This window comes from Procambarus clarkii, chromosome 22 (assembly GCF_040958095.1).
Source record: "Procambarus clarkii isolate CNS0578487 chromosome 22, FALCON_Pclarkii_2.0, whole genome shotgun sequence".
NCBI classification, from domain to species: Eukaryota; Metazoa; Arthropoda; class Malacostraca; order Decapoda; family Cambaridae; genus Procambarus; species Procambarus clarkii.
In genome coordinates this window covers 31,433,486-31,459,778 of record NC_091171.1, presented here as the reverse complement: position 1 = coordinate 31,459,778, position 26,293 = coordinate 31,433,486, and the positions used below count along the sequence as shown (strand labels likewise).

Genomic DNA, 26,293 nt, shown 5'->3' with positions numbered 1-26,293 from the left:
CGCCTCACCTCATTCATCTCCAAAGGTTGACAGGAATATTAACAATGCATTTGGAGCGAGTATATTATTGGGATAATCTACTCGCTACAGAACTCCCCCTCCCAGGGGATGAAAGGAAAAATACTTGATCAAGGAACTTAGCTGGTCGGTGAATTGTACGCCCTGCTCGCGTTACATAACCATCAAAGTTAACTTCCTCCTCTTTGCTGATGTCATCTAACTGGGGTCGTAGAGTGGGAGGTCGCACAGGATCGTCCGTCGTCGTAGGATCAGGTTGTGGTGCGGCTGGTAACTGGGGTTGTAGGGTGGGAGGTCGTACAGGATCGTCCGTTGTCGTAGGTGGCGGTGCTGCTGGTAACTGTGGTCGAAAAAGTGAACTGCGTAGTCGGCGGATGTGTCTCTGGATTTAGCAGTGTCGCAGACGTTTGAGACGAAGCCTGGAGCAGAGCAGAGAGCTGAGTGAGGCCGGAGTCGTGGAGCTCTATGTGGGATAGCGTGGCGGCTCGATTGAGAATTGTGAGTGTCTGAACTCGGGGAGCGAGAGCGTGGCGGCTCGATGCGGTCGTAGTCTGCTGTCTGCTCTGTGTCGAAGCTGTAGCGTCTTGGGTTGATTAGGACTGTACACGCCGAGTACTACATTGTTGACTGTGGAAATTGTAGTCTGGTACCAAAAGATGTAGGCAGTGTGTGGACAAGCTCGGTGTAGCAGGAGAGAAGAATGTGCATAATTGTTGCGTCCTTGGGTCGCTGGTGATGCATTTAGATCCGGGGCGGATGGGCTTGGGCACCAGGACATTAGGAGGTAATGTAGGCACGTAGTTAGGACAACGAGGGAATCACTGCTTGAGCTGACGAAGAGTCGGAAACGCAAGCTGTAAGTCCTGTACTGCGCAAAGGGCTTGAGTCGGCCGAGTATCAAAATGCAGTGAACGTGTAGATGAATCTGATGACAGAGCAGCTGTCGTGGGCGTAGGACAAGCAGTGCCCTGGCAGCGACGGAGAGTCGGCAGGACAAGCTGTAGATCCAACATGATGTAATCATTGATGAGGCTGTCAGATGAGTGAGTAACGATAGCTGACAGTGAGCAGTGAGTAACGTGGAGCAGCAAGCCGTAGTAGATGAAAATGCAGAGATGGACGCGATGAAAATCATAGCTGTGGCGAGGGTGTTGGCAGTGTTCCATCACAGCAAACAGTAGCAGTAGAGGTCCAGTGAGAGTCCATGTTGTAGTCCATCGTGGCTGGGTATCGTCGAAACTCTCTGGGGTCACCAATGTAACGGTTCTATTGTTACATAAAGTATGGTGACAAATAAACACAGACACTAAGATACTATATATATATTTGGTCGAATATACAGAAGTACACAGGTGATACTTTGGTGTGAGTTGAGCGCACTGAGCGTCGGTACAGTATCTCGCAAGTGTCTGCTCTAGACCACACTTGAAAGTTGACTCTGGTTAATGTTTGATTGATGAAGATTAAGCCACCCAAAAGGTGGCACGGGCATGAATAGCCCGTAAGTGGTGGCCCATTTGAGCCATTACCAGTATCAATAGATGATACGGGATATCTGTGGAGGTGCGACTGCACCCTGCGTGACGGGAGATGTCTCCCGTGGGTTAATGTTTGCTATTCTGCTGCTTATATGCTCGGGCAACACCTCACCGTGTTGCCCGGGCAACGCCTCACCTCATTCGTCTCCAAAGGTTGACAGGAATATTAACAATGCATTTGGAGCGAGTATATTATTGGGATAATCTACTCGCTACAGATTTGTTGAACAGTAGGGCTATGGGTGGCGCAAGGGCATGGGAGGCGCTCTTGTATGCAATGGACGGAATTTTAATTTTCTTAAACCTATACTATTTGCTGACGAATTTTAATTATCTTAAACCTATACTATTTGCTGACGATACTACCTTCATATATTCTGACCCCAACCCCCACACACTAAATAATATTGTCAAGTACATTTACATCGCTTCAGGCTTGGATACCCATGTGCATGGGAAATAGGCTTACAGGTTCCGGAAGATGAGAGGAAATGTCAGCACTGTGGAGAAATGCCCGACAGACCACTGGAACATTATCTAACACAGTGCACAGTTACAAACCCATTAAGATTCAACAGAGCAGAAGAAGTTGTTAAACAAATATGGCAAAATCTTACTGAAGCGACCTTACGAATCATAAATACTCATACTCCTCCCAAGTAAAACAGAAACAAGCAACACTTAGTGGGCCAGCCAGAGGCTTATAGTGCCCGCGCAGGAATATCCCTGAAAAAAAAATAAAAAAAAGTGAATTGAAAAAAAGGCCACTCGTGGATTCGTGGACATCAACCAACGAACTTACACTAAACATAGAAAAGACCTTCTATATTTTATTTAGTAGTAAATCATCAAATCAGATTCAACTTCAGATAGGCAATGTTAACAATACCAATAAAAATGAAGGGAAGTTTCTTGGCTTGTACATAGACAAGTGACTGAACTTCAGCACCCACATACAACACATAGATACATTTTTTTTATGTATACAAGAGTTCTTACATTCTTGTACAGCCTCTAGCAAGCATAGCGTTTCGGGCAGGTCCTTAATCATACAACATGCAACTCCATACCTCTATGATACAGAGCTGCCTATAAGTCTCGTAAAGCCATTTAAGTGAGCAAGACCAGTTTAAACGTTAGTAAACTATTAATTTACTGATTGTAGTGCTCAAGAATTGTTAGCTTATACATGACTTGTTAACCGACCAACCAACTACAGTGTCCCCTTCGGGAGAGCCAGTGAACAGTTCAAGGAGCATATACAGTATCTTACAGTTAAGTGAACTAGTGTGTACTGTGTTGTTTAAGTTGAATTTGATAATGGAATAATCATACTATTAATGCAACGAACAATATAAAAAATATGAACATAAATAAATAAGAACAATATTTTGGGTGAGTATCCCCCATAGTGGGGGTGTAAACAGCTGATTATTGTATACATTGTCTCACAACAAGAGACGGGTAAACGCCTCTGCCAACATCTGTACTGGTGCAGTCATCGGGAGGACAAACCCTTCGTGCAAACTGCACCTACTATCAAGAAGAAGAAGAACGAGCCAGGGGACAAGTATTTGTACTAGTGCAGTCATCGGGAGGTTAAACCTTCATGCAAACTGCACCTACTATCAAGAAGAAGACTAGTATCTCAGCAGGGATGGCGGTTACCAAACCAACTATCTATTTTTACAACTGAATTACATGCCTTATACCAAACTCTCCAAGTACTAGCAACATTACCAGTTGGGATATATATACAATCTGTAGTGACTCCAAGAGTACGATTCAAGCAATTACGTACTCTTCCATAACGTGCAGAGTTTGTTTACCCATGCCTTCAACTTCATGTACATCGATTGAACAGTTATGACATCTCTATCCAATGGGTCCCTATACTCCATAATGAACTTGTAGATCAGCTGGCCAAAGCGTTGCACAACACGCCATATATTATCCATCGTCCAATTCCTCATGTTGCACGTAAAGGAGCCTTCAAAGATACCATCACCCAAGATTTGATAATGAAATGGAAAATGCCATGCTCATCTTTGTACTATGGGTTCATTAAAAAGAAATGGGAAACTTGGAAACATGTCAGATATAAAAGCAGCAAAATTGATGTAACGATGACCAGATTAAGGCTGGGACACACCAAACTGGCAGCACACGTCTCTAAATACAGAACAGACATCAAAGAACTCTGCATCCACTGTCAGGTGCCAGAAACAATCGCACACTATCTCCTTCACTTTTTCCGACCATAATGCCAGAGTAAACTTCAAACAAGTACTGGTTCAATGTGGCCATTGTCACTGCAGTAAGGCCCAGGTCAAAATAACTACCTGTAATCAAATTTACTGCAACACTTGCAACGACAAACTTATGAAACGTTGGAGTAGCTTCGAAAATAATGCTGAAGCAATTGATGAGAATGACGATGAAATACCTGATGAAAAATAAAAAGAAGCAAGTTTTGTGAATAAAGAAGGATCTATTGATTGTTGAGGAAGTAATCAATGAGAATAGGGATGCAATAATGAAGGAACTGATTGAAGGTCATAAGGCATTGAAAGAGTTGCAGGAGGAATGGAAGGCTTTGATGAAACAATTTGTAAACCTTAAACATTAGAAAATACACATATAGGCAGGCTTCCCGAGGCCAACCAGGTAAATCTGGGGAAAATCGGACATTGGGGGACCTTAGAGACTGCAGGGCTGTAGTAGATATGTGGGCCTTCGGGCAGCTCCAAGCAACAGCCTGTTGGACCAAGCTCTATCGTGTCAAACATGGCCCCTAGCTGGGCTTGGGAAATAGAACTCCCAGAACCCCACCAAGGTAAAGGTGACAGGCGGGGCAGAGCAAGGGTCAACAGAGGGGGATGTCGATAAGACTAACACTATGGATTCAGAATTTAGTACAGGTACTGTATTTCTGAAGAAGATTCCACAGAAGTAAGGAGCCTGGAGTCCCATTTCAGAAATATTGTGTCATATGACTGCCTGATAAACTTAACTTGTAGTAGGTAGAGTTAATTTAAAAGGGGAGGAAGTTAATTTTACTATTTTATTAAGACCTGATGCTAAGAGATGTATCTAGGTTATTCTTGTCAACATTCTCAAAGGCAGAGTTTGAATATGTTACAAGAAGTAAGTAAATACCTGGCAATACATCCCTGGTAATACAAATTCCTGGCAATACATCCGGCAGCGCACTTCCACAGGAAGTTTGCTGCTGGATGTATTGCCAGGGATGAGGTGAAGGTGAAGCACCTCACTTATGGGCCAATAGTCACATTGAAGCTTACTAATCTCCTACATTTCTATGACGGATAGAGCAATACAGTGTATGTTTCATTGTGTTTTTGAAAATGGTAGTTCGTAATTTTATGTTATTTAGCTGTTTATAGTTGGCTTGGTTTGCTTGATGAATAATGTCTGTTCTTAGGCTTATCATCATTAACATCTTCCCCCCCCCCCCCAGGACAACTGCATATCCTTCTCCAGAATACAACCCAAACAGTTGTCCAACTCCCAGGTATCTATGTTACTGTTAGTGTTAGGTGAACAGACACATCAGAAGAATGGAAATGTGCCAACTGTTTCTGTTCTACCTAGGCATTGAACCTTGACTGTGAGCCCAAGATGTAGGCCATTGTGTTACAGGACTCATAGTATAAGCACCAGTCATTGGGGTACCTTTGTGTGTTGTCTAATGTGCTTGGTGCTATCACAAAAGTTTGTTAATACTTAGAATGCTCTAATTGCTATTTGTGTTCTAAATGTGTTCTCCACAGGCAATGTGCAGATCTTCCACGATGGTCGGTGGGGAAACATATGTGATGACGAATGGGATGACCGAGAGGGGGAAATAGTGTGCAGGTCCCTGGGCTTTCCTGGCCTCAAGAAAGTCACCTACAGTGGTGTCTACGGCCATGTCAAAGGTCAGCTCCCAGTATTTATAAAGAAGTTATAAATGTTAGTAGTAGTAAAAATAATTATAATAATGGTAGCCTAATTATGATACTAATAATATTAAGTAATGGTAATGTCTTTATCACAGACATAACAACATAGGATAAAATACCCACAATGATGTATTTGTGTATTTCATGCAAACATTTTAAACTACACCAAGTCTTTCACACTCCTGAGTGCATTATATAGGTCTGAGAATATAGTTTGGATGGGACATGTATCTTGATAACTAATACGGTTATTTATTTATTTGTTTAATTGTAAAAAGAGCATTGATAACTAAATGAATCCTTTAGAGAAGGTATAAGTCCATGCTGAACATCATTGATTGTGAGATACATAAAACGGCACTAAGCCACCCAGGAAATCAGATTAGCCAAAAGAAACTACAAAAGAAAACTTGCCCAGAACAAAGAAAAAACCTACCGTAAGTCATTCCATGCCTACATCAGAAGTAAAACCAAAACAGAGGACTTGGTAGGACCCTTAAATGAGACTAACCAAATTATAATGGATGATAAAAGGGCAGCATGCATACCGAATGAATACTTAACATCAGTGTTCGCACTAGAAGGCTTAGATGACATCGCATCCCCTACACAAATTTCTTTTTCTTCTAACTTCTTCTACTTGGTAAACTTCTAACGTGGATGAAAAATTTTCTGACTGATAGAAAAATGAGGGCAGTAATCAGAGGCAATGTATTAAACTGGAGAAACATCACAAGTGGAGTACCACAGGGTTCAGTTCTTGCACCGGTGATGGTCATTGTCTACATAAATGATCTACCAGATGGAATACAGAATTATATGAACATGTTTGTTGATGATGCTAAGATAATAGGAAGGATAAGAAACTTAGATGATTGTCATGCCATTCAAGAAGACTTGGACAAAATAAGTATATGGAGCACCACTTTGGCAAATGGAACTTAATGTGAATAAATGCCATGTTATGGAATGTGGAATAGGAGAACATAGACCCCTCACAACCTATAAATTATGTGAGAAATCTTTAAAGAATTCTGATAAATAATGAGATCTAGGGGTGGTTCTAGATAGAAAACTATCACCTGAGGGGCCACATAAAGAATGTTGTGCGAGGAGCCTATGCTACGCTTTCTAACTTTAGAATTGCTTTTAAATACATGGATGGCGATATACTAAAGAAATTGTTCATGACTTTTGTTAGGCCAAAGCTAGAATATGCAGTGGTCGTGTGATGCCCATATCTTAAGAAGCACATCAACAAACTGGAAAAGGTGCAAAGACATGCTACTAAGTGGTTCCCAGAACTGAAGGGCAAGAGCTACGAGGAGAGGTTAGAGGCATTAAATATGCCAAAACTAGAAGACAGAAGAAAAAGAGATGATATGATCACTACTTACAAAATAGTAACAGGAATTGACAAAATTGATAGGGAAGATTTCCTGAGACCTGGAACTTCAAGAACAAGAGGTCATAGATTTAAACTAATTATAGAAAGATGCCGAAGAAATATAAGAAAACTCACTTTCCCAAACAGGGTGGTAGATGGTTGGAACAAGTTAAGTGAGAAGGTGGTGGAGGCCAAAACCGTCAGTAGTTTCAAAGCATTATATGACAAAGAGTACTGGGAAGACGGGACACCACGAGCGTAGCTCTCATCCTTTAACTACACTTATGTAATTATACTTAGGTAATTACAAATGTTTGAAGGCAGTGAAGAGAATAAATTAAGTGATATCCAGTACAGTTCCCATTACGTGTGACAATCAGGAAGAGCATTGACAAACTAAAAGACTCAAAAGCCCCAGGTGTAATTACCTAATTGTAGTTACAGAATGAGAGCTATTTTTATGATATCTCATCTTCCCAGCACTCTGTCTTATAATTATTTGAAACTACTGACAGTTTTGGCTTTCACCATCTCACTTAAATTGTTCCAACCGTCTACCACTCTGTGAAAGTGAATATTTTTATATTTGATTGGCAGCTTTGTTTAGTTAGTTTAAATCTATGACCTCTTGTTCTTGAAGTTCCAGGTCATGTAGATGGAATTCAATCCAAAGTCATTGTAGCAATTATATTAAACATAATATAATTGTAGCAATTATATTAAACATAATATAATTGTAGCAATTATATTAAACATAATATAATTGTAGCAATTATATTAAACATAATATAATTGTAGCAATTATATTAAACATAATATAATTGCTCTAAATTCTCAGAAGTTTCAGTGCAGATTGTGACGGGTTGAGGTATCGCAGCTATACTGAACCAAGATGGTATGTCTCTCCCTCACACAAATAAAAAAGAGTGCTGCTATTGGCCTTGCAGTGTGTAAGTCTCAGGTGGAAACAAATGAAAATCATCCAATAAATAATTAAAACAATTTACTGAAATATTAATGAACAAAAATGACACATGAGAATACTTGGCTATTATATAATAAATCAAATAAGTAAATGAAAGTTTAACTCTAATACGAAGCATAAAGATATACTGGTGTAATGAAGACAGCTACCATACCACTATGGCATCAGTCACACGGTGTTGGCTGAAGGCAGACGACGGGGGAGAGAGACCATGGTGATCCTAGAGCAGTAAGAGAGAGACTGGCTCTCCAGGATTGATTGATTGATGAAGATTAAGCCACCCAAAAGGTGGCACGGGCATGAATAGCCCATAGTGGTGGCCCTTTTGAGCCATTACTAATATCAAGAGCTGTTACTGGAGATCTGTGGAGGTGCGACTGCACCCTGCCTAACGGGAGATGTCTCCCATGTGGCTCTCCAGGGTTGTTGTTGTTGTTTAAGATTCTCTACTTGGAACAAAAAGTTCCAAGTAACACGGGCTATGGTGAGCCCATAGACTCTCCAGGGAAGTGGTGTCCTTTATATAGTCCGACGGTGATGACTCATCCGGTGTCAACGCAAGATGGACATCTGGTCAACTAGCAAACTGCTCATTTGTGGCTGGTGGTGCCTTTGCATTGAGCTGCACCACTGCCAGTTGAAGGTTGCTAACTGCTTGTTTGTGGGGGCAAACTACTGGTTAGCAGAGGCGCCCGGCTTGCCTTTGAGTCGTACCAGACCGTGCCAGGCCCTGGGGGGTACGGAGAGGTGGCAGGACTGATGACTCATCTGGGCTGGTGTAGATGTAGACTTCCAGTAATTACCTAAGTGTAATTACCTAAGTGTAGTTACAGGATGAGAGCTACGCTCGTGGTGTCCCGTCTTCCCAGCACTCTTTGTCATATAACGCTTTGAAACTACTGACGGTCTTGGCCTCCACCACCTTCTCACTTAACTTGTTCCAACCGTCTACCACTCTATTTGCGAAGGTGAATTTTCTTATATTTCTTCGGCATCTGTGTTTAGCTAGTTTAAATCTATGACCTCTTGTTCTTGAAATTCCAGGTCTCAGGAAGTCTTCCCTGTCGATTTTATCAATTCCTGTTACTATTTTGTATGTAGTGATCATATCACCTCTTTTTCTTCTGTCTTCTAGTTTTGGCATATTTAATGCTTCTAACCTCTCCTCGTAGCTCTTGCCCTTCAGTTCTGGGAGCCACTTAGTAGCATGTCTTTGCACCTTTTCCAGTTTGTTGATGTACTTCTTAAGATATGGGCACCACACAACAGCTGCATATTCTAGCTTTGGCCTAACAAAAGTCATGAACAATTTCTTTAGTATATCGCCATCCATGTATTTAAATGCAATTCTGAAGTTAGAAAGCATAGCATAGGCTCCTTGCACAATATTCTTTATGTGGTCCTCAGGTGATAGTTTTCTATCTAGAACCACTCCTAGATCTCTTTCTTTATCAGAATTCTTTAAAGATTTCTCACATAATATATAGGTTGTGTGGGGTCTATGTTCTCCTATTCCACATTCCATAACATGACATTTATTAACATTAAATTCCATTTGCCAAGTGGTGCTCCATATACTTATTTTGTCCAGGTCTTCTTGAAGGGCATGACAGTCATCTAAATTTCTTATCCTTCCTATTATCTTAGCATCATCAGCAAACATGTTCATATAATTCTGTATACCAACTGGTAGATCATTTATGTACACAATAAACATCACTGTGCAGTAAAATAAACAAACAGTGCAGAGGCATTGAAGGTGACGAGAAAAGGCAGTTCCACTGCTATGCAGGGGATTCACGTGACAAGATAATTAGATGTGCCTGTTAATTCCACATAACCTATCCCTAAGAATTCCACATTCCAAGAAGTTCTACACTAATCCTATATGCACTAATTGCAGTTAATATCCCATACCCTCCCCAAGGGTATGGGATCAATCAGGATAGCTCACAGGTAACCTGGAAAGATGTTGGTCAGCTTGGCAAAGTGAGGAGACATTTGTAATACTGTATAAGCCTCAAGAACGGAAGAGTCGTCAGTTTGAGTCTAACTCAAATAGTGGATCAGTACAGATGCCCGAGAGATATCATAAATCTTCAATACCAATTGAGATTCACCAGCACAATGTAACACTCGTCGAATCTAGTTCCTACTCTCACAAGATCCTCTTTACAGAGGAACCTCACATCCTCTTCACAGAGCAGAGCCTTAACTTTTCTGCTACTAAGTCATAGATTCCTCACGATGGTAGCTGGGGGTCCTCTGGTAGCCGATCGGTCCTTCGTTGATCAGATCGGCATGTACAGGATCCCTAGGTGATTCGTAGCTCGCGTCGTTGCCGTACAAATTCCCCTAGGCAGGGGAGGCACAACTAGGAGAGCTCACTAACATATGTCTGTGCTCGAATGCGGCTGGAGAAGCTCTGAGCTCCTCGGCGCTTAACACGGCAGGCGTCCGCTGCCCTACTGACATCACACCCTATGGCTCTGCCCCCATTGGTCAACTCCATCACGTGACCAACACCGACCAATCGCCAGGCAGCTGGCGTCCTCGCCCCCTTGATGGAAACGCCCCCTTGAGCCCCGGAGGCTACCTGGAGCTTATTGGACTAATGTATGTTATATTAGACCGGGACATTAGCTAAGGAGTTCAGACCTTCCAGGGACCAGCGCCAGAACCTGGCCCCTTTAGAGAGGTTTCAGGGAGCAATGACCCCGGAAAACCCCCTTGTGGTTGGGGTTTTCCTTATCTGCCAACGACCGGGGTTTGCACCCAGGAAGGTAGGCATAACAAAACATGTGTTGGTGACGTCTAGGGCTCATTTCGGGCGCAGGGATTTAAGGGTCGCACAGGTTCTTGGCCGCCCATTCTTTATGCGCAGTCTGCTCCTGTGCATTCTTGTTGCCTTGGGTCGCAGGTTGCAGCCTGTTGTTCAGCTTGGCGTTGCGGAGTTTGTGGCAGCCGCTTCCCGGGTCACCCCTTTTTTTTCCTTCTCTTTGGGTATGAAGTTCCAGGGAGCCGTAGGGGCTCCCCACAGAAAACCAGTGTTAATGTAATGAAACGCCATTTTCTGGGTGAGCCCCAGAGGCTCCCTGGTAACCCTCCCTCCCACTGGTCGGCGTTTTTTTCGCGTTGGTTGAAGCTTAGCTTCCGAACTGATGCTAGGCAGCCGGCACGGTAGGTCCGGGGCTCCCCCCTCCCCCTCTCGGGGCGGGGAGGGCTGCGAGGACAATCGGCGCGGCAGTAAAGTGTGATGTTTGCTCGTTTGCTTATTTCATTGGGATTGTAGGGAGTTTCTACCTCTTTGTTCGTTTTTTTGTTTTAGTTTTTTACCATGTAGGGTTTGTTTTGTTATGCCTACCTTTCTGAGTGCAAACCCCAGTTGATGGCAGATAAGGAAAACCCCAACCACAAGGGGGTTTTCCAGGGCCATTGCTCCCTGAAACCTCTCTGAAGGGGCCAGGTTCTGGCGCTGGTCCCTGGTAGGTCTGAACTCCTTAGCTAATGTCCCGGTCTAATATAACATACATTAGCCCGATAAGCTCCAGGGAGCCGTAGGGGCTCCCCACAGAAAATGGTAATGAAAACAAAGTGTGCACCTTAGTAGATATGATGGATCAGCAGAAGAGATACTTCTCATTAAAACTGAAAAATTCAAGGTGGAAACTTTTCCTCCCTATTCTGGACACACTAATCTTAAAACTGACAAAACGTGCAGAGGCTTATTCACAGATGGGAAGTCTGTGTTCTTTCATCAGTGAATTGAAAACTATTGCTTCTGATGCACAAAAGAAAAAGTGTGCACATCTGGTTAATATGAATCACAAAGACCTGAATTATGATGGCCTTTTAAATCTTGAGCACTATATGGCTCTTGATGAAAATTGTGAGACTCCCTGTACTGTACAGAAAACTAATTTTGGACAATTTGAAATCTGTATTCCCGAATGTTGAAATTGCATCCAATGTGTTCATGTTCATCATGGTGACCAACTGTACTGGAGAACGTTCTTTTTCAAGACTGAAATTTATAAAAAAATCTGCTTCGTAGCACAATGGGGCAGCATCACTTGAACTGGCTTTCACTCATGTGCATGGAAAATGACATCCTGAAGACCATTGACTTCAAGCCAATAATAGCACAATTATCTGAAAATAAATGCCACAAATGCTTGTTATAATAAGAAGTTCGTAGTAATTTTTTATACTATGTCATCTAATATGTAGCTTACTAAGTATTATTGTGTTTTTCAAGCCTTGTGTAGTGTTCAAATGTTTATCATGTTGATTAGTTGCTGCTCTACAGTATGTTTTTAATGTTTTAACACCAGTTTTGTTGAAGCACCAATTAAATAAATATGTTTAATATTATCGACCATTTACTTTTTATTCCTGTAATTGGTTGTGGTAGGGGCCCCAGCACACTGGTTTGCCCTGGGGCCCATAATGCTGTTATGGGGCCCAGGGCATATCGCGTGTCTTATGAATATGCCCAAAATGGTCTTAGAGCAGTCACTCTGAGTACAGTATTATCAGATATTATAGTTCCACAAAACTAAACCTATAAAGAACATGTTGATTATATAAATGTAGCACCTTTGAAATCACCCACCTCAAAGTATTCCATTACACTAAATTCCTTGCTCATTCCCACAGAGAGGTTCTGGATGGACAATCTCTTCTGCGTTGGCACAGAGAAGAACTTGACTGAATGTAAGTTTGATGGATGGGGTGTCCACGACTGTCAGAACAGTGAAGCAGCAGGTGTAGTGTGCAAATCACACTTTGCCACCACCACCGGCCCACCCACACTGCCTCCCAGGGACCAGCCCATCATTGTCAACAAGACAAAGTTGGTGGTGAGTAAATGAGTCCACACCCCCTAAGTGTCATGCTAATGGTACATCTTTCACTTATTCGTACTCGCTCGTACTGTGTTTCAATGGTATTATTCTGTTCAGGATGAGCCAGTGTCTTTGGTGTTTGCTGTGAGTAAGTTATAATGTTCATTTATTGCTGTTGATGGGTTTCCATTTTTTTATGAGAGGTTCCTTCAGCATTGGCTGTACATTGCTTAGAGGGGTTGGTAGCTCTGGGATAACCAGTTAGCAGTACCTCGTTTGGGCTTCCCTTAGCAGTCAGCTTAAGGGCCCTGGAAACCACCTTGGGGGCTCAGTGGTCCGATGGAAGAGACCTCAGAGTCCCATCTCGCCTTGTGCGAGTTTGAAGGTTGCTCTGTCCCCTTGACTCAGGGTGACACTCACCATCTTTGCCTCCGCCATGCTGCTTGTTGGGTCAATGACACCTTTGACCCGGAGTCCTGCGAATGGTGTTTTTTGTTTGTACTCCAATCCAATCCAATGAGATTGATATTTGGGTGCCAGCAGCTTCGGCGTTGCATGCAAGGTTTAGGTTGCTGCAACGTGCAACCTAAACCTTTAGTTGCTGCAACGCGCAACCTAAACCTTTGGTTGCTGCAACGCGCAACCTAAACCTTTGGTTGCTGCAACGCGCAACCTAAACCTTTGGTTGCTTTGCCTTTGTTGGTTGCCTTTCCGGATGCCCCGCAGCTGCCCCACTTTGGTTATAGGGACCCGGACTTGGGGGTGTTAGTCGTCTCAACTTTGGTTTCATCTGCACCTCCTAGTCCTTCCCCTGCTGTGGTTCATCCTGCTCCCCCCCCCCCTCCCTGCTCCCGGCTCCCAAACGTCTGAGGGTTTCAGAGTCGGGGGCAGGGTTTACCTGGTGGTGAGTCTCGGGCGACTTCGGGAAATGCCCCTTCCGGATCGGCGGTGGAGGCATTCGAGCCTATTCTCCTGCTGGAGCCTTTGGGCCGTGCCAGCGGGCCACCTTCATCTCGGCTTTTTCAGCGGACTCTGCCTTTTCTCCAGAGGCAGAGTGTTTGGAGGACAGCTCGGCCCCGGGTTCTCACGTGGAGGTTCCCGGGGCTGGCGAAGAGTTGACTTGGGGAGTTTGGGCCCCGTTTGACCCCACTTGGGTGTTGGTACTCTCGGCGTGGGGCTTGTTGTTACAGGGGGAGGGATTTTCCTAATCCCCCTCCCTGTACGAGTTTGATATGGGTGCAACTCCTCCCTGGGTTCGGTTCCGGGATGCTTTGGGTTCCTCAGTTCCCTCCTTCCAGAGGTTTTCCGCTTCCCGCATCACATCAAAGGTGGCACGGGAAGCCCATGCGTCTTACCTCTTTCGAAACCCGGATTACGCCTCGGTAATGGATCCTTCTTCTTTCGAGTCTGGCTCATCGTTTTCTTTCTGGATGCGTTACTAGGTGCCGAGTCTTCCTGGTTGGCGGACTGCCCTTTCTTTTTGTTGGGGGAGTGGCATTCGTTCTGTTGGACCCGTGCACTTGATTTGCAGGAATTGACTACGGTTGTTCAGGTTTACCTAGGGGGCAAATTTGAGCACCTCAATGCGTGTTTGTTCGCCCCTGTACTTCCTCGTGATGTCGGTCAGATTCAGTTTCAATCACAGGTTCCCTCCCTTTCGGCGTCCTTGGTGGTCGAGTATTTGCATGCCCGTGGGCATTTGGCTTCGGTCTTGCATTTCTTTTCTCTGCTGGAGCTGTCTTCGGACTGGCTCGGCGAAGATGTGCAGGAACTGGGATCTGGACCGATGTCCGGTGTGTTTGCTTCGGCAGCTCAGGCGTCGGCTGCCTTGTTGAAGTTGTATGCGGCGATTCTGAAGGAGGCAGTGTCCCAGTTCTTTGCTTCTCGTCTCGTGTGTCAACAGGCAGTGCTCATCCACTCTTTGGAATCGGCTTGGGCCCTGGCTCTTAGATTTTTGTCCCCTTTTTGTCCGTTGCTGTTTGCAGAGTCTGAGGTGGTGCATTTTCTGCAAGTGACTTCGTCTAGTAGCCGGCCTATGTCGGACTTGTTGGTTCTCCGGAGGGGAACCAACAAGGTCCTGCCCAGAAGGGTTGTCAGGTCTCGGGGTTCCTTCGATCTTCGTAAGCCAGTAGTGCCAGATTCAGGGCTGGCACCTACTATGGTGCCATTGGTGTCTGGTCGGTGCAGTGATCGCTCTGAGCGTTGGTCTGACTCTCGTAGGGGTCGTCGGCCCTTTCACAGGTCACCCCGGCATTAATGGGGCAATAGGGGTGAGGCTCGCGCTGTTTGCTCTCGCCTGGTCCCACTATTCGTGGGCATTTCGGGTCGTTTTCTCTGGCTTGCGGTGGCATTGGGTCGCTCCTCCTCCTTTGGGGGAATCGGGACTGGCAAGGGAGGCCTCTTCTCCAGTGCTCTGTCTGGTCATCCTAGAGTGGGTTCGCTTGGGTGTGGTCGAAACAACAATGTCCCTCAGGTGGGTTTCCCATCTGTTTTCAGTTCCAAAACGGGACTGTACTGATCTGTGATTCATACTGGATTTGTCTCGTCTGAATCCCTGGGTCTTTTGCCCCTCCTCACCACTCTGTCTCAGGTCCAGCTGCTTTTGGCACCGGGTGCCTGGATAGTCTCTCTGGACCTCCAGGACGCGTATTGGCATGTCCCGATTCATCCGGGGTTCAGGGACTGGCTCGGTTTTGTCGTGGGGTGACAAGCTTTCTGCTTTCGTTGTCTTCCATTCGGCTTGAATCTGGCACCTCGAGTGTTCACACGCCTTACCCGGGTCGTGGTGACTCATGGCATTTGTTAGGGGTTCAGGTTCTGGCTTACTTCGATGACTGGTTGGTGTGGGCTCCCAGCCAGTCCGAATGTCTGCTCGCCAGGGATTTGGTTCTTTCCTAGCTCGACGGGTTTGGGTTCTTAGTGAACTTGAGGAAGTCCTATTTGGTTCCCTCTCAGGTTCGGACATGGCTGGGTCTTGTGTGGGGCTCTCGGATTGCTTCCTCGTCTCTGCCTCCTGCAACGCTGTTGCGGCTGCGGTCCTGCCTCCGACTGTTTTTGGAGGGCACCCGGGTCACACGTCGGTTGTTTGAGCAGCTGTGCGGGAGCCTGAACTACGTCATGCTGGTCTACCAAGGGTCGGATCTGGCTTCGGCGGATGTTCTGGTTTCTTCGGGGTCGTCCCTTCCGCCGCTCTCGTGACCAATGGATATGGATCCCGGTAGCCTTGCACCGGCTGCTGCGTTGCCGGCTTCCTCTGTGGGTTTTTTGGGGTTCTGTGCCGTAGCGCCTCCCCGAGCCTTCGCTCGATGTGTTCACGGATGCCTCGTCTCTCGGCTGGGGGTTTGTGACATGTGCTCATCGTGCCGGCCAGGGTCGGTGGGGTCCGTCCTTCAGTCGAGCTCACAGCACAGCGCGGGAGTTTGCGGCGGTGTGGCATTCGCTTCAGATGATTCGTGTCGCTCGAGGAGCAACGATCTGGCTCCATTCAGACTGCTCCCCCGGTGTTTTATTGCCTGAATCGCGGGGGTTCGATGCGGTCCTTGGTTCTTTGGGGCTGGTCGCTTTGGGTGACTCGTCTGCTGAGTTCTCGGGGTTTGACTCTCCTGGTGGTTCATGTTCAGGGGGGTGTCAAATATCCTGTCGGACGGCCTGTCTCGGTTCATTCCCCTTTCCACGGAATGGACGGTCGACGCTGACTTGTTCAGTAGGCTCTGCTGGATGTACGGGCGCCCAGAGGTGGACCTCGTCGCATCGGCGTGGTCGAGGCGTCTTCCAGTTTATATGGCACCCTTCCCAGACTGCGAGGCCGTCAGGGTCAATGCCTTTCGGCCGGAGTGGTTGAGATGGAATTACCTGCACCTCTTCCCACCAGTCCGGTTGTTGCTTCGGATCCTGGCTCGGTTGGAGACTTACCAGGGGAGAGTAGTCAGCAGCTAACTCCTGTTAGCTCCTTGGTGGCCGGCCCAGCACTGGTTTTAGGCGCTTCTTGCTCGATGTCCGAACCTGAGGGTCTTCCCGCGGCTCCACCTCTTTCAGCAGATCGGTCCGGTTCGGTATGTGGCTGGTTCAATCTTCTCCTCGAGTCTTCGTGCCTGGTCTTTTTCACGCGGGTGTATCACCACATGTATGGTGATCAGGTGGCTTCATTGATGGTGTTCCACCTGTGAGTTTCGTCTAGACAGCAGTATGAAATTTCCTGGTGGTCTTTTCGGCATTTTTTGTCTCTTTGTAGGCTGTCTTCGATTTCTGATCGGGTTGTTTTGTCCTTTCTCTCTTGGTTGTTTCAGGATCATCATCTTATGCCAAATACTGTCGCCTCATATCATGCGGCGCTGGCGGAGCCGCTGCAGCTTGCATTCGGGGTGGATGTCACTTCTGCTCCATTCTGCAAGCTTTTTCAGGCATTGTTTTACCTCCGGCCTGCTCATGCACCGCCTGAGCCGTCCTGGTTGTTGGACTGGGTGCTCTCTTTTCTATCTTCTCCTCAGTTTGTGGTGGCCCCCCCCCCCTCGTTTCAGGACTGTTTTTCTAAGGCTCTTTTCTTGTTGGCATTGGTCTCTGGGGGTTGGGTCGGGGAGCTTCATGCACTCCTCCGGCGCAGGGGTTTCTGCTCTTTCGCTCCTGGTGGTCGTTTCGTTCATTTGCAGCCTTTTCCTTTTCTGGTGAAGAAGGGGTCCTTGGGTTGTTGATGCTTGGTTGGTTCGGCCGTGGGTGCATCATGTTTTGTGTCCCGTTACGGCTCTTCGCCATTATTTGTGTGCCACAGCCTCCGTGGCAGGTGACACGCTGTGGGTGGACCCGGTTTCCCTTCTTCCCTGTTCCAGGGCGCTGATCTCCCAGGTCATCTGCAGGATTATTCGGTCCAGCCAGCCTGCTGTATATCCCCGTGCCCACGACGTTCGTAAGTTTGCAGCTTTGGCTGCTGTTTTGGGGAATATGTCCTGGGCTGACATTCAGGCACGGGGCTTTTGGAGGTCGAACAGGATCCTGGCCGCATGGTATCTCGTTAATGTTCCTGGCACTTCTCGGGTGTGTGTAGCCTTGGGTCGCAGGTTGCAGCCAGTTGTCTCGACTTCGAGTTGAGGAGCAGGTGACGACCGCCTCCCGGATAAGTCCCTCCTTTTCTTTATCTTTGGTTAGGTAGCTCTGGGGACCCGAAGGGGCTCTCCACAGAAAACCAGCATTGAATGTAATGAAACGCCATTTTCTGGGTGAGACCTAGAGGCTCCCCGGCATCTCTCCCTCCCTACGGTCAGCGTTTTTTTTTTTTTTTTTTTTTTTTTTTTTTTTTTTTTTTTTTTTTTTTTGCATTTTTGATGCTCAGTCTCTGAATTGAGGAGAGTTGCTGGCATGGAGGTCTGGGACCCCCCTGTCCCCCTCCCGGGGAGGGGGGGGTTGCACAGACGAATGCGCGGCATTTGTGGTGACGTCCTACTTGTTTCCTTGGTTTTTATTGGGGAGTTCTGTAGCTAGTTTGGCTTTCAGTTTGCAAATAATGTGATCAGCATTAGTTTGTTTTGGAATTCTTACTTTTCTGGGTGCCTGACCTGGTAGATGGCAGACAAAGACTGCTTCCAATTACACGAGGGTGTCTTTAGGCCATTGCTCCTCGTGCCTCACTTAAGGGGGGCCAGGTTCTGGCTCTGGTCCCCGGTAAGCCTAAAACTCCTTCGATTGACTGTTGCCATGGTCTACTATATGCACATCAGCCCGGTATAGCTCTGGGGAGCCTCTGGGTCTCAGCCTGAAAATGGCGTTTCATTACATTCAACGCTGTTTTTTTTCTTCTATCTTCTAGTCTTTGCATATTTAATGCCTCTAACCTCTCCTCGTAGCTCTTGTCCTTCAGTTCTGGGAGCCATTTAGTTGTATGTCTTTGCACCTTTTCCAGTTTGTTGATGTGCTTCTTAAGATATGGGCACCACATAACCACTGCATATTCCAGATTTGGTCTAACAAAAGTTGTGAACAATTTCTTTAGTATTTTGCCATCTATGTATTTAAAAACATTTCCAAAGTTAGAAAGTGTAGCATAGGCTCCTTGCACAATATTCCTTATGTGGTCCTCAGGTGATATTGTTCTACTTTATCTAAAACAACCCCCTAGATCTCTTTCTTTATCAGAATTCTTTAAAGTCTTTTCACATAATTTTTAAGTTGTGTGGGGTCTATGTTCTCCTATTTCACATTCCATAACATGGCATTTATTCAAATTAAATTCCACTTGCCAAGTAATGCTCCATACACTTATTTTGTCCAGGTCATCTTGAAGGGCATGACAATCATTTAAGTTTCTTATCTTCCCTATTATCTTAGCGTCATCAGCAAACATGTTCATATACCAGTAATTCTGTATTCCAGCTGGTAGATCGTTTATGTAGACAATGAACATTACCACTCCCGCATGAACATGTGGTGCTCCCTTCATGCTGGTAAATGCCCATTTGTTTCCTGCTCCATGGGTAGTTAGTTTCTGGGAGCCACAAGGGGCTTCCCTCAAAAAACCAGCATTGAATGTAATGAAATGACAATTTCTGGGTGAGCCTTTGTGTATCCCTGACTCGCTCACTCCCTCAGGGAGTCTGGTCTGTTACATCTTTCATCAAACTGATAGTGGGGTGGCTTGCGAGCCATAGCCTGCCCCCCCTCCCCCCAAATGAGTGGGAAGGGTGGAACGAGTGAGCGGGTTCTAGTTTTATGATATTTTTTATTGTTTACATAATTTAGAGAGTTATATGGTCTTTTTCGAGGCTGCAGGTTTTGGAGGCGGCCAGCTGTGGTTTTTGACTTGCTGACTTTTCTGGATGCCATCCTCAGTGGTGGCATAAATGAATAACTTAATATATAAATGCCTTGGTTCCCTGTTCCTCTGTGAAGGGCCAGGTTCTGGCTTTTGGTCCCCAGTAGGCCAGGGAACTCCGCAACTGATGGTACCTAGTAGCTGGCACTTATATCGGAAATTGTAGCTTCAGGGAACCACCAGGGCTCACCCAGAAATTGCCATTTTATTACATTCAATGCTGGTTTTATAGAAGCTTATGTCTGTGGTTTTGGGCTTCCATGGAGCTTTATGACCACAGTGGTACCTCGGAATGCGATTGTCCCTGTATGCGAGGTTTTCGGAAGGCGAGGTGTATTTACTCCAAAAATTTGTCTCGGAAGGCGATGGTTACTTCGGGAGGCGAGTTTGGACGCGAGTTTGTTGATACGCGTACAGCCGACCTAGCGCGTGGTGGTTCGGCGATCGTCGCCCCTCCGCCCCGCCGCCCCTCAGTTTATTATTGTCTCGCGCTCAGTGACTACCCCCACATCAATTCTTCTCGTGGATTTTCAGTGTTTTGTTAGATTTTTGGTGATTTGTCTATACAATTTGTTATTATATATCTCACCATGGGTCCCAAGAAAGCCAGTGGTAAGGATAAAGGCCAGAAAGCTCATGTGAGGATGACAATAGAGGAGAAACAAGAGATCATTCGGAAGCATGAGAACGGTACACGTGTTGTTGAACTTTGTAGGCAGTACAACAAAGCCACATCAACAATATGCACTATACTTAAGAAGAAAAATAAGATTATGGGTGCTAAAGTGGCAAAAGGAGTAAGAACATTAACGGCACAAAGACCACAAATACTTGAAGAAGTGGAAAAGTTGTTATTAATTTGGATACACGACAAGGAGTTGAGGGGTGATAGTGTTTCGGAGGCCATTATTTGTGAGAAAGCCAGGGTGTTGCACGAAGACCTTCTAAAGAATACCCCTGCAACGAGTGATGCAGATAAGAAAGAGTTTAAGGCAAGCAGGGGCTGGTTTGAAAAATTTAGAAAGAGAAGTGGTATCCATAGTGTTACAAGGCATGGGGTTATGTGATGTGATTATGGAAGGGGACTCCCCTTCCAAACAGTAACTCCTCTCCTCCTCCCCCCTCCTCACCATCTTCCATACGCCTACAGCACTCGACAGCAAGGTAAGTAATAACTGGAACACAGTTTTGTAGGTTTATTTAGATGAATTAGGTAAATTAGGTATAAAAATTTAGTTTGATGTGGGGTTTTTGGGGTAGTCAGGAACGGATTAATTCATTTCCCTTTATTTCTTATGGGGAAATTAACTTCAGAATGCGAGTTTTCGGAAGGCGAGGCGTCTCCAGGAACGGATTAAACTCTTATTCTGAGGTATGCCTGTATTATTTTCTATTCAAAGACATTTTTGTCTGATATTTGTTGGAAAAGTGACTGTAATTTTTTGTACTGTAAAGTTAGAAAAAACATACATTGGCAATACTGGCATTTGAGCAAGATATGCTGAATTCTCATTTAATTTACATATACAGTATAAAACAACAAAACAAATATTGGTATTTTTCATCCAGGGTAAAGTAAGTAACTATTTATAAATTAATATAAACTTCCCAGATTATCATAGCTCTTTCTCCTGTCAGCACTCCTTGAATGGCAAGCTTAAGCTTCAAATCAAAGGAGGCAGAACAAAGTCCGAAGGCCGTGTGGAAGTACAGCTGCCCGGTACAGATACCTGGGGCCTTCTCTGTGGTGATGGCTGGGGTTTATTTGAGGGTATGGTTGTATGTCGCCAGCTGGGGCTAAATTATGCCCAGGGAGCCGTATCCACAGGTATGTTGAGCATATTTTCATGCATTATATTCTTACTTTCAAACATTACCTTGCAGCAAATTGATGAAGGAAAAGTACCTTGGAGTTACAATCCATCATTCAAAGAAAGTTACACAATAAGTGGGAGCAGCAGTAAAAAAAAGTTAACCAAACCCTAGGAATAATCAAGTATATCTTTCGCTTTAACCCTTCCAGTGTGCAAATCATATATGATTTTGGTCTGACTGACTGCAGTGCTGATATCATATACAGTATATATATACTGTACTGTATATATATGTTTTAGAGATTTTTGGGTGATTTAACCCTTTAACTGCGCAACACGCCTGCAGGCCCACGTCTGGGGTGTGCTACGCGCCTCCGGGTATTTGTATTTTTCACATTCCATTCAAAGCTCCCGCGGCAACATGCGGTTCATATCAGCTTCCTCAGGGCTCTTGTAAACAGATGCCATCTTTAAAAAAAATCGTGGTCCACATTCCCGAGTGTGAGAGCCTCAGTAGTGAGTCAGCAACCAAGGCTGGCGCTCGCAGCATGAGTGCGCAGCACTGCTGTTCAGTGTGTAACCACAGCATTGCCTAATAATGTCAAAATATATATATAACTTGTATTATTTAGCCATGATAGTATTATAGAAGAGCCTGAGTGTGATAATGACTGGGTACAATATTCAAATATCAGTAATTCAATGCTGTTCACGATGTTCACAACGCTAGCCACAGCACCACAGCATTAATTTGTCCATCTAGGAATCTTCAAATGACTTCTTAGGTTCCTTTTCAAAATAAACTTGTGGTCAGTTATTCATTTACATGAATTAGTGACCAGGATTGTGATAATAGCAGGATTGTGGTTGTAATTAGCATTGTGCGTAGTATTGTGGAAGGAGGAATTTTGGTGAGGGAGGGAGGAAGGGAGAGAATTGAGGTAGCCTCACTGTGTGTGGCAGCCACTCTTATTTTGCTCACCATACTAGCTTAGTGGTTCGCTATTGGGAACACATATGTACATGGGTATATTCAGTGTGTGTGTATATAGTGTAATAACAGCAACAGGAGTATGTTGAGAGGAGCTATTTTGGTGAGGGAGGTGACGTCGTAATCGTAGCATCGTCTGCTGTCTGCTTTGTGATTTCTCATGCAGTGTATGGTGGCCACCTTACTGTTTGGACACAATACCGGCTTACTTGCATAGTTCTGGTAAATAAAACATGTAGAGATGTATATATAACATATATACTATAGCATCGCTAGAAAATGCTATTATTTAGCGATAATAGTACTGTATTATAGAAGAGCTTGACTGTGATAAAGACTGCGTACAGTGTTCAGATATCAGTGGACACAATGGTGTTCATGATGTTCAGTGCTAGGCAGGCAGTCGAAGCACTCTATCATTGTTTGGTCCATCTAAGCATCTTGAAATGCCTTCATATGTCCCTTTACAAAATAAACTAGTAAAAAATTATTAATTTAAAAGATTTAGTGACTAGGATTCTGATAATAGCACCATTGTGCCGAGAATTAGCGATGTGCATAGTATTTTGGGAGGAGAAGTCTTGCTGAGGTGAGGTAGCAGCTGGAGTCTTATAAGGGAAGAGTGATTCTTCTGGCTCCTTGGTGACCAGCACAAATCAATCAACAAGCTCACACTAACTTAAGCAGTCCCTGTGGTGCAGTGGTAAGACACTCGCCTGGCGCTTCGCGAGCACTTTGGCCTGGGTTCATATCCTGGCTGGATATGATTGACTGGGTGCCAATCCTTAACTGTAGCCTCTGTTCACCCAGCAGTGAATGGGTACCTGATTGTTAAACGATTTTGCGGGTCATATTCTAGGGAAAATTGGGATTAAGAACCTGCCCAAAATGCTATGCATGCTATTGGCTTTACAAGAATGTAAGAACTCTTGTACATTATAAATAAATAAATAAATAAATAAAAATAAATAAATAAAACTAAACATAGGAAAGACTTACTACATTTTATTTGGTAGTAAATCATCGAATTCAACTTCAGATAGACAATGTTAACATTACCATCCAGGAGTCATGGATGCGCGACCCCTGGGTCCCCTCTTTCCTTGTGCGTGTTTTAGGGTCGCTTGCCCCCTTGTCTCAGGGCGACGCTCATTGTTTTTGCCTCCATCATGCTGCCTGTGGGTCGGTGACATATTCGACCCAGAGTCCTGCGAACTTTGTTGCCTGTTTGTGACTCAGTTCACCCAGTCTGACGATATTATTTGGGTGCAGGCGGCTCGTGGGTTGCAAGATAGGTTTAGGTTGTTGCAGCATGCTTGTTTGGCTGCTTCCCTGGATGCCCTGAAGCTGCCCCCACTTTGATTATAAGGATTCGGACTTGGGTGTTGGTCGCTTTGGCCTTGGTTCAGTCCGCACCCCCTCTGCCTTTCCCTGCTGTGGTTCAACCCCCCCTCTCCCCCCCCTTAGTCCCTTTCTCTGCTTACTGGTGTGGGATGGCTCGGAGTGGCGCCACCTCCTCCTCGCAACTCTGGACATAATCCACTAGCGATGTTCCCGGAATATTGCACGGCTCAGCTGTGTCATGACACTATAGTGTCATAGCAACACTGTCATCAGCAACACTGGATGACAGCGACACTGTCATCCAGGCGCTGGTTCTCGATTTTTGGATGAGTATTGGGTATTGTTTGCAATGCTATTTGGACACTCATTCATTGACTCAGTCAATGCTATCTGGACACTCATTCATTGACTCAGTCAGTGCTATCTGGACACTCATTCATTGCCTCAGTCAATGCTATCTTGACATTTATGCATTGCCTCAGTCAATGTTCTCTGGACACAAATTCGTTGACTCAGTCAATGCTCTCTGGACACAAATTCGTTAACTCAGTCAATGCTCTCTGGACACTCATTCATTGACTCAGTCAATGCTTTCTGGACACTCATTCATTGACCGTTGTTCAGTGCCTGGCTGCATCCTTATATATACATTGGAGTGTTTGTATATATACTTGTTCGTGTATATTCCATTACCATTTTCTTCCTAAGTCTTTCTTCCCCTATTCTGGTGAAAATTGCAACCAAAAGCCGAACGAGTGGATAGAACTCCCCAAACAAAAACGAGCAAACTAGTATGACGTCACCCGTCGTCACGCCGTTGTCTGTGCAACTCCCCCCTACCCGAGAGGGGAAAGGGGGAGCCCCAGACCCACCACGCCGGCAATCCACACCCCCATTTCTTGAGGCTTATGCTATCGGCTTGTGTGCTCTGGCTCCGGTCTTTTTGCGGCACTGTGCCTTGTGTGTAGCGGCTGTCCTCCGGGGGTGTGAGAGCCAGGAGTTATTCCTCAGTACTCATGCTGCATGCTCCTAGGGTTTCCTTCCCTAGGTGCCCTGTAAGTTCTGCCCTTGGAGCATGGGGTTACCTTCCACAAGTTTCCTTGGGGTCTGCCTCTGTGGGGTCCGTTTAACTACTCGGTTTTTCGACCACCCTTTGGGTACTTGGGTGTTTTGTCTCCCTCGTTTACCTTAGGGTAAGAGGCAGTTTTTTCCACTGGTAAGGGGCACAGGGTGCTGCGCAGCTTGTTGTCACCTATCACAGCAGCCCGCTCTGTTCCTTAGGGCACGTTATCCTCTTGCAGGGTTTTGTTTTTGTTTTTGTTTTTGCCTTGGTAGGGGGGATTCTGCCCTACTTGCCACTGGGGTTGGCCTCATCCTGATACTTGGTGGTGCCCCCTGCTTGGTCCCCGTGAGTGTACACGTCCCTGGGGTTCAGCTGTAGACAGTTTGGTAGTTTTGAGTGCCGGTTAGCAATACCCTGCCTGGGTTTACATGACTGCGAATCTTCTTCAAGTAAACGCTCAGGATCATGGGAATCCCCCTAGGGGACGCGTGGGTCCAATGGATGTGACCCCTGAGTCCACCCTCGCTTCATGCGAGTTTGAGGGTTGTTCGGTCCCCTTGTCTCAGGGTGACCCTCACTGTTTTTGCCTCCATCACACAGCCTGTTGGGTCGGTGACACTTTCGACCCGGAGTCCTGTGAGTTTTGCTGCTTGCTGGTGACTCAATTTACCCAATCTGTGGATGATCATCTTCGGGTACAGGCTGCACAGGTCTTGCATTCTAGATTTCATTTGTTGCAATGCGCTTGGTTGGTTGCTCACCTAGATGCCCCATGGCTGACCTGTTTTGCCTATAGGGACGCGGACTTGGGGGGTGGTGGTCGCTTCGACCCTGGTTCAGTCCACACCTCCTCATCCTTCCCCCTCCTGTTGTTTGTTCTGGTTCCCCTTCCCTGCTTCTGGCCCCAAAACATCTGAGGGTTTCGGAGTCAGGGCAGGGGTTGGTTGGTCTTGAGACCGGGCAGCCTCGGGGGATGCCCCTTCCGGTGTGGTGACGGAGGCATTCGAGTCTACTCCCCCTGGCCTCCTTCTTTCCGGCTTCTACGGCTGTGACGGGCTTGTCTGGTGGGGTCAGTGCTTGGGGGGAGGACTTGGCCCCGGGTCCTGCAGAGGAGGACCCTGGGGCTGGGGAGGGGCCGACTTGGGGGCCTTGGGCCCCGCTGGATCCCCCCTGGGTTTTTCTGCCCTCTGAGCGCAGGGCTTACTGTTACAAGGAGTGGGGTTTTGTTTTCCCCCTCTGCATACAAGTTGGACTTGGTGTCTGCCCCTTCCCTGATTCAGTTCCGTGTTTTCCCGGGTGCTTCAGTTCTGTCTTTCCAGAGGTTTTCGGCTTATCGCATCCAACCTGCTGCGTGCGGGCGGCCCTTGCGGCAAACCTCCTGCGTGACCCAGATTATGCCTCGGCAATGGATTCTTCGACTTTCAGGTTTGGGACTTTGTTCCCTTTCTGGCTCCGTTACGAGGTTCCGGAGTCGTCCTGGTTGGCGGACTGTCCTGTCTTTACCTTGGATTCCTGACACTCCTTCTGCCTTTCCCGCACGCT

At 45.9% G+C, this 26,293-nt stretch overlaps 1 protein-coding gene across 4 annotated transcripts in view; it reads left to right on the top strand.

The window, feature by feature from the left end:
* Positions 1 to 26,293, top strand: part of Loxl2 (Lysyl oxidase-like 2) — an 87,561-nt gene that overhangs the window by 19,943 nt on the left and 41,325 nt on the right. For 3 of the 4 annotated variants that reach the window (XM_069328800.1, XM_045743133.2, XM_045743142.2), the window contains exons 2-4: positions 5,351 to 5,497; positions 12,553 to 12,755; positions 21,178 to 21,367. In XM_069328800.1, coding sequence (XP_069184901.1) covers positions 5,351 to 5,497; positions 12,553 to 12,755; positions 21,178 to 21,367 — 540 coding nt within the window. Of the gene's footprint in view, positions 1 to 2,970; positions 4,393 to 5,350; positions 5,498 to 12,552; positions 12,756 to 21,177; positions 21,368 to 26,293 lie in introns of those variants that run through there. The other variant, XM_069328801.1, reaches the window with a different exon arrangement.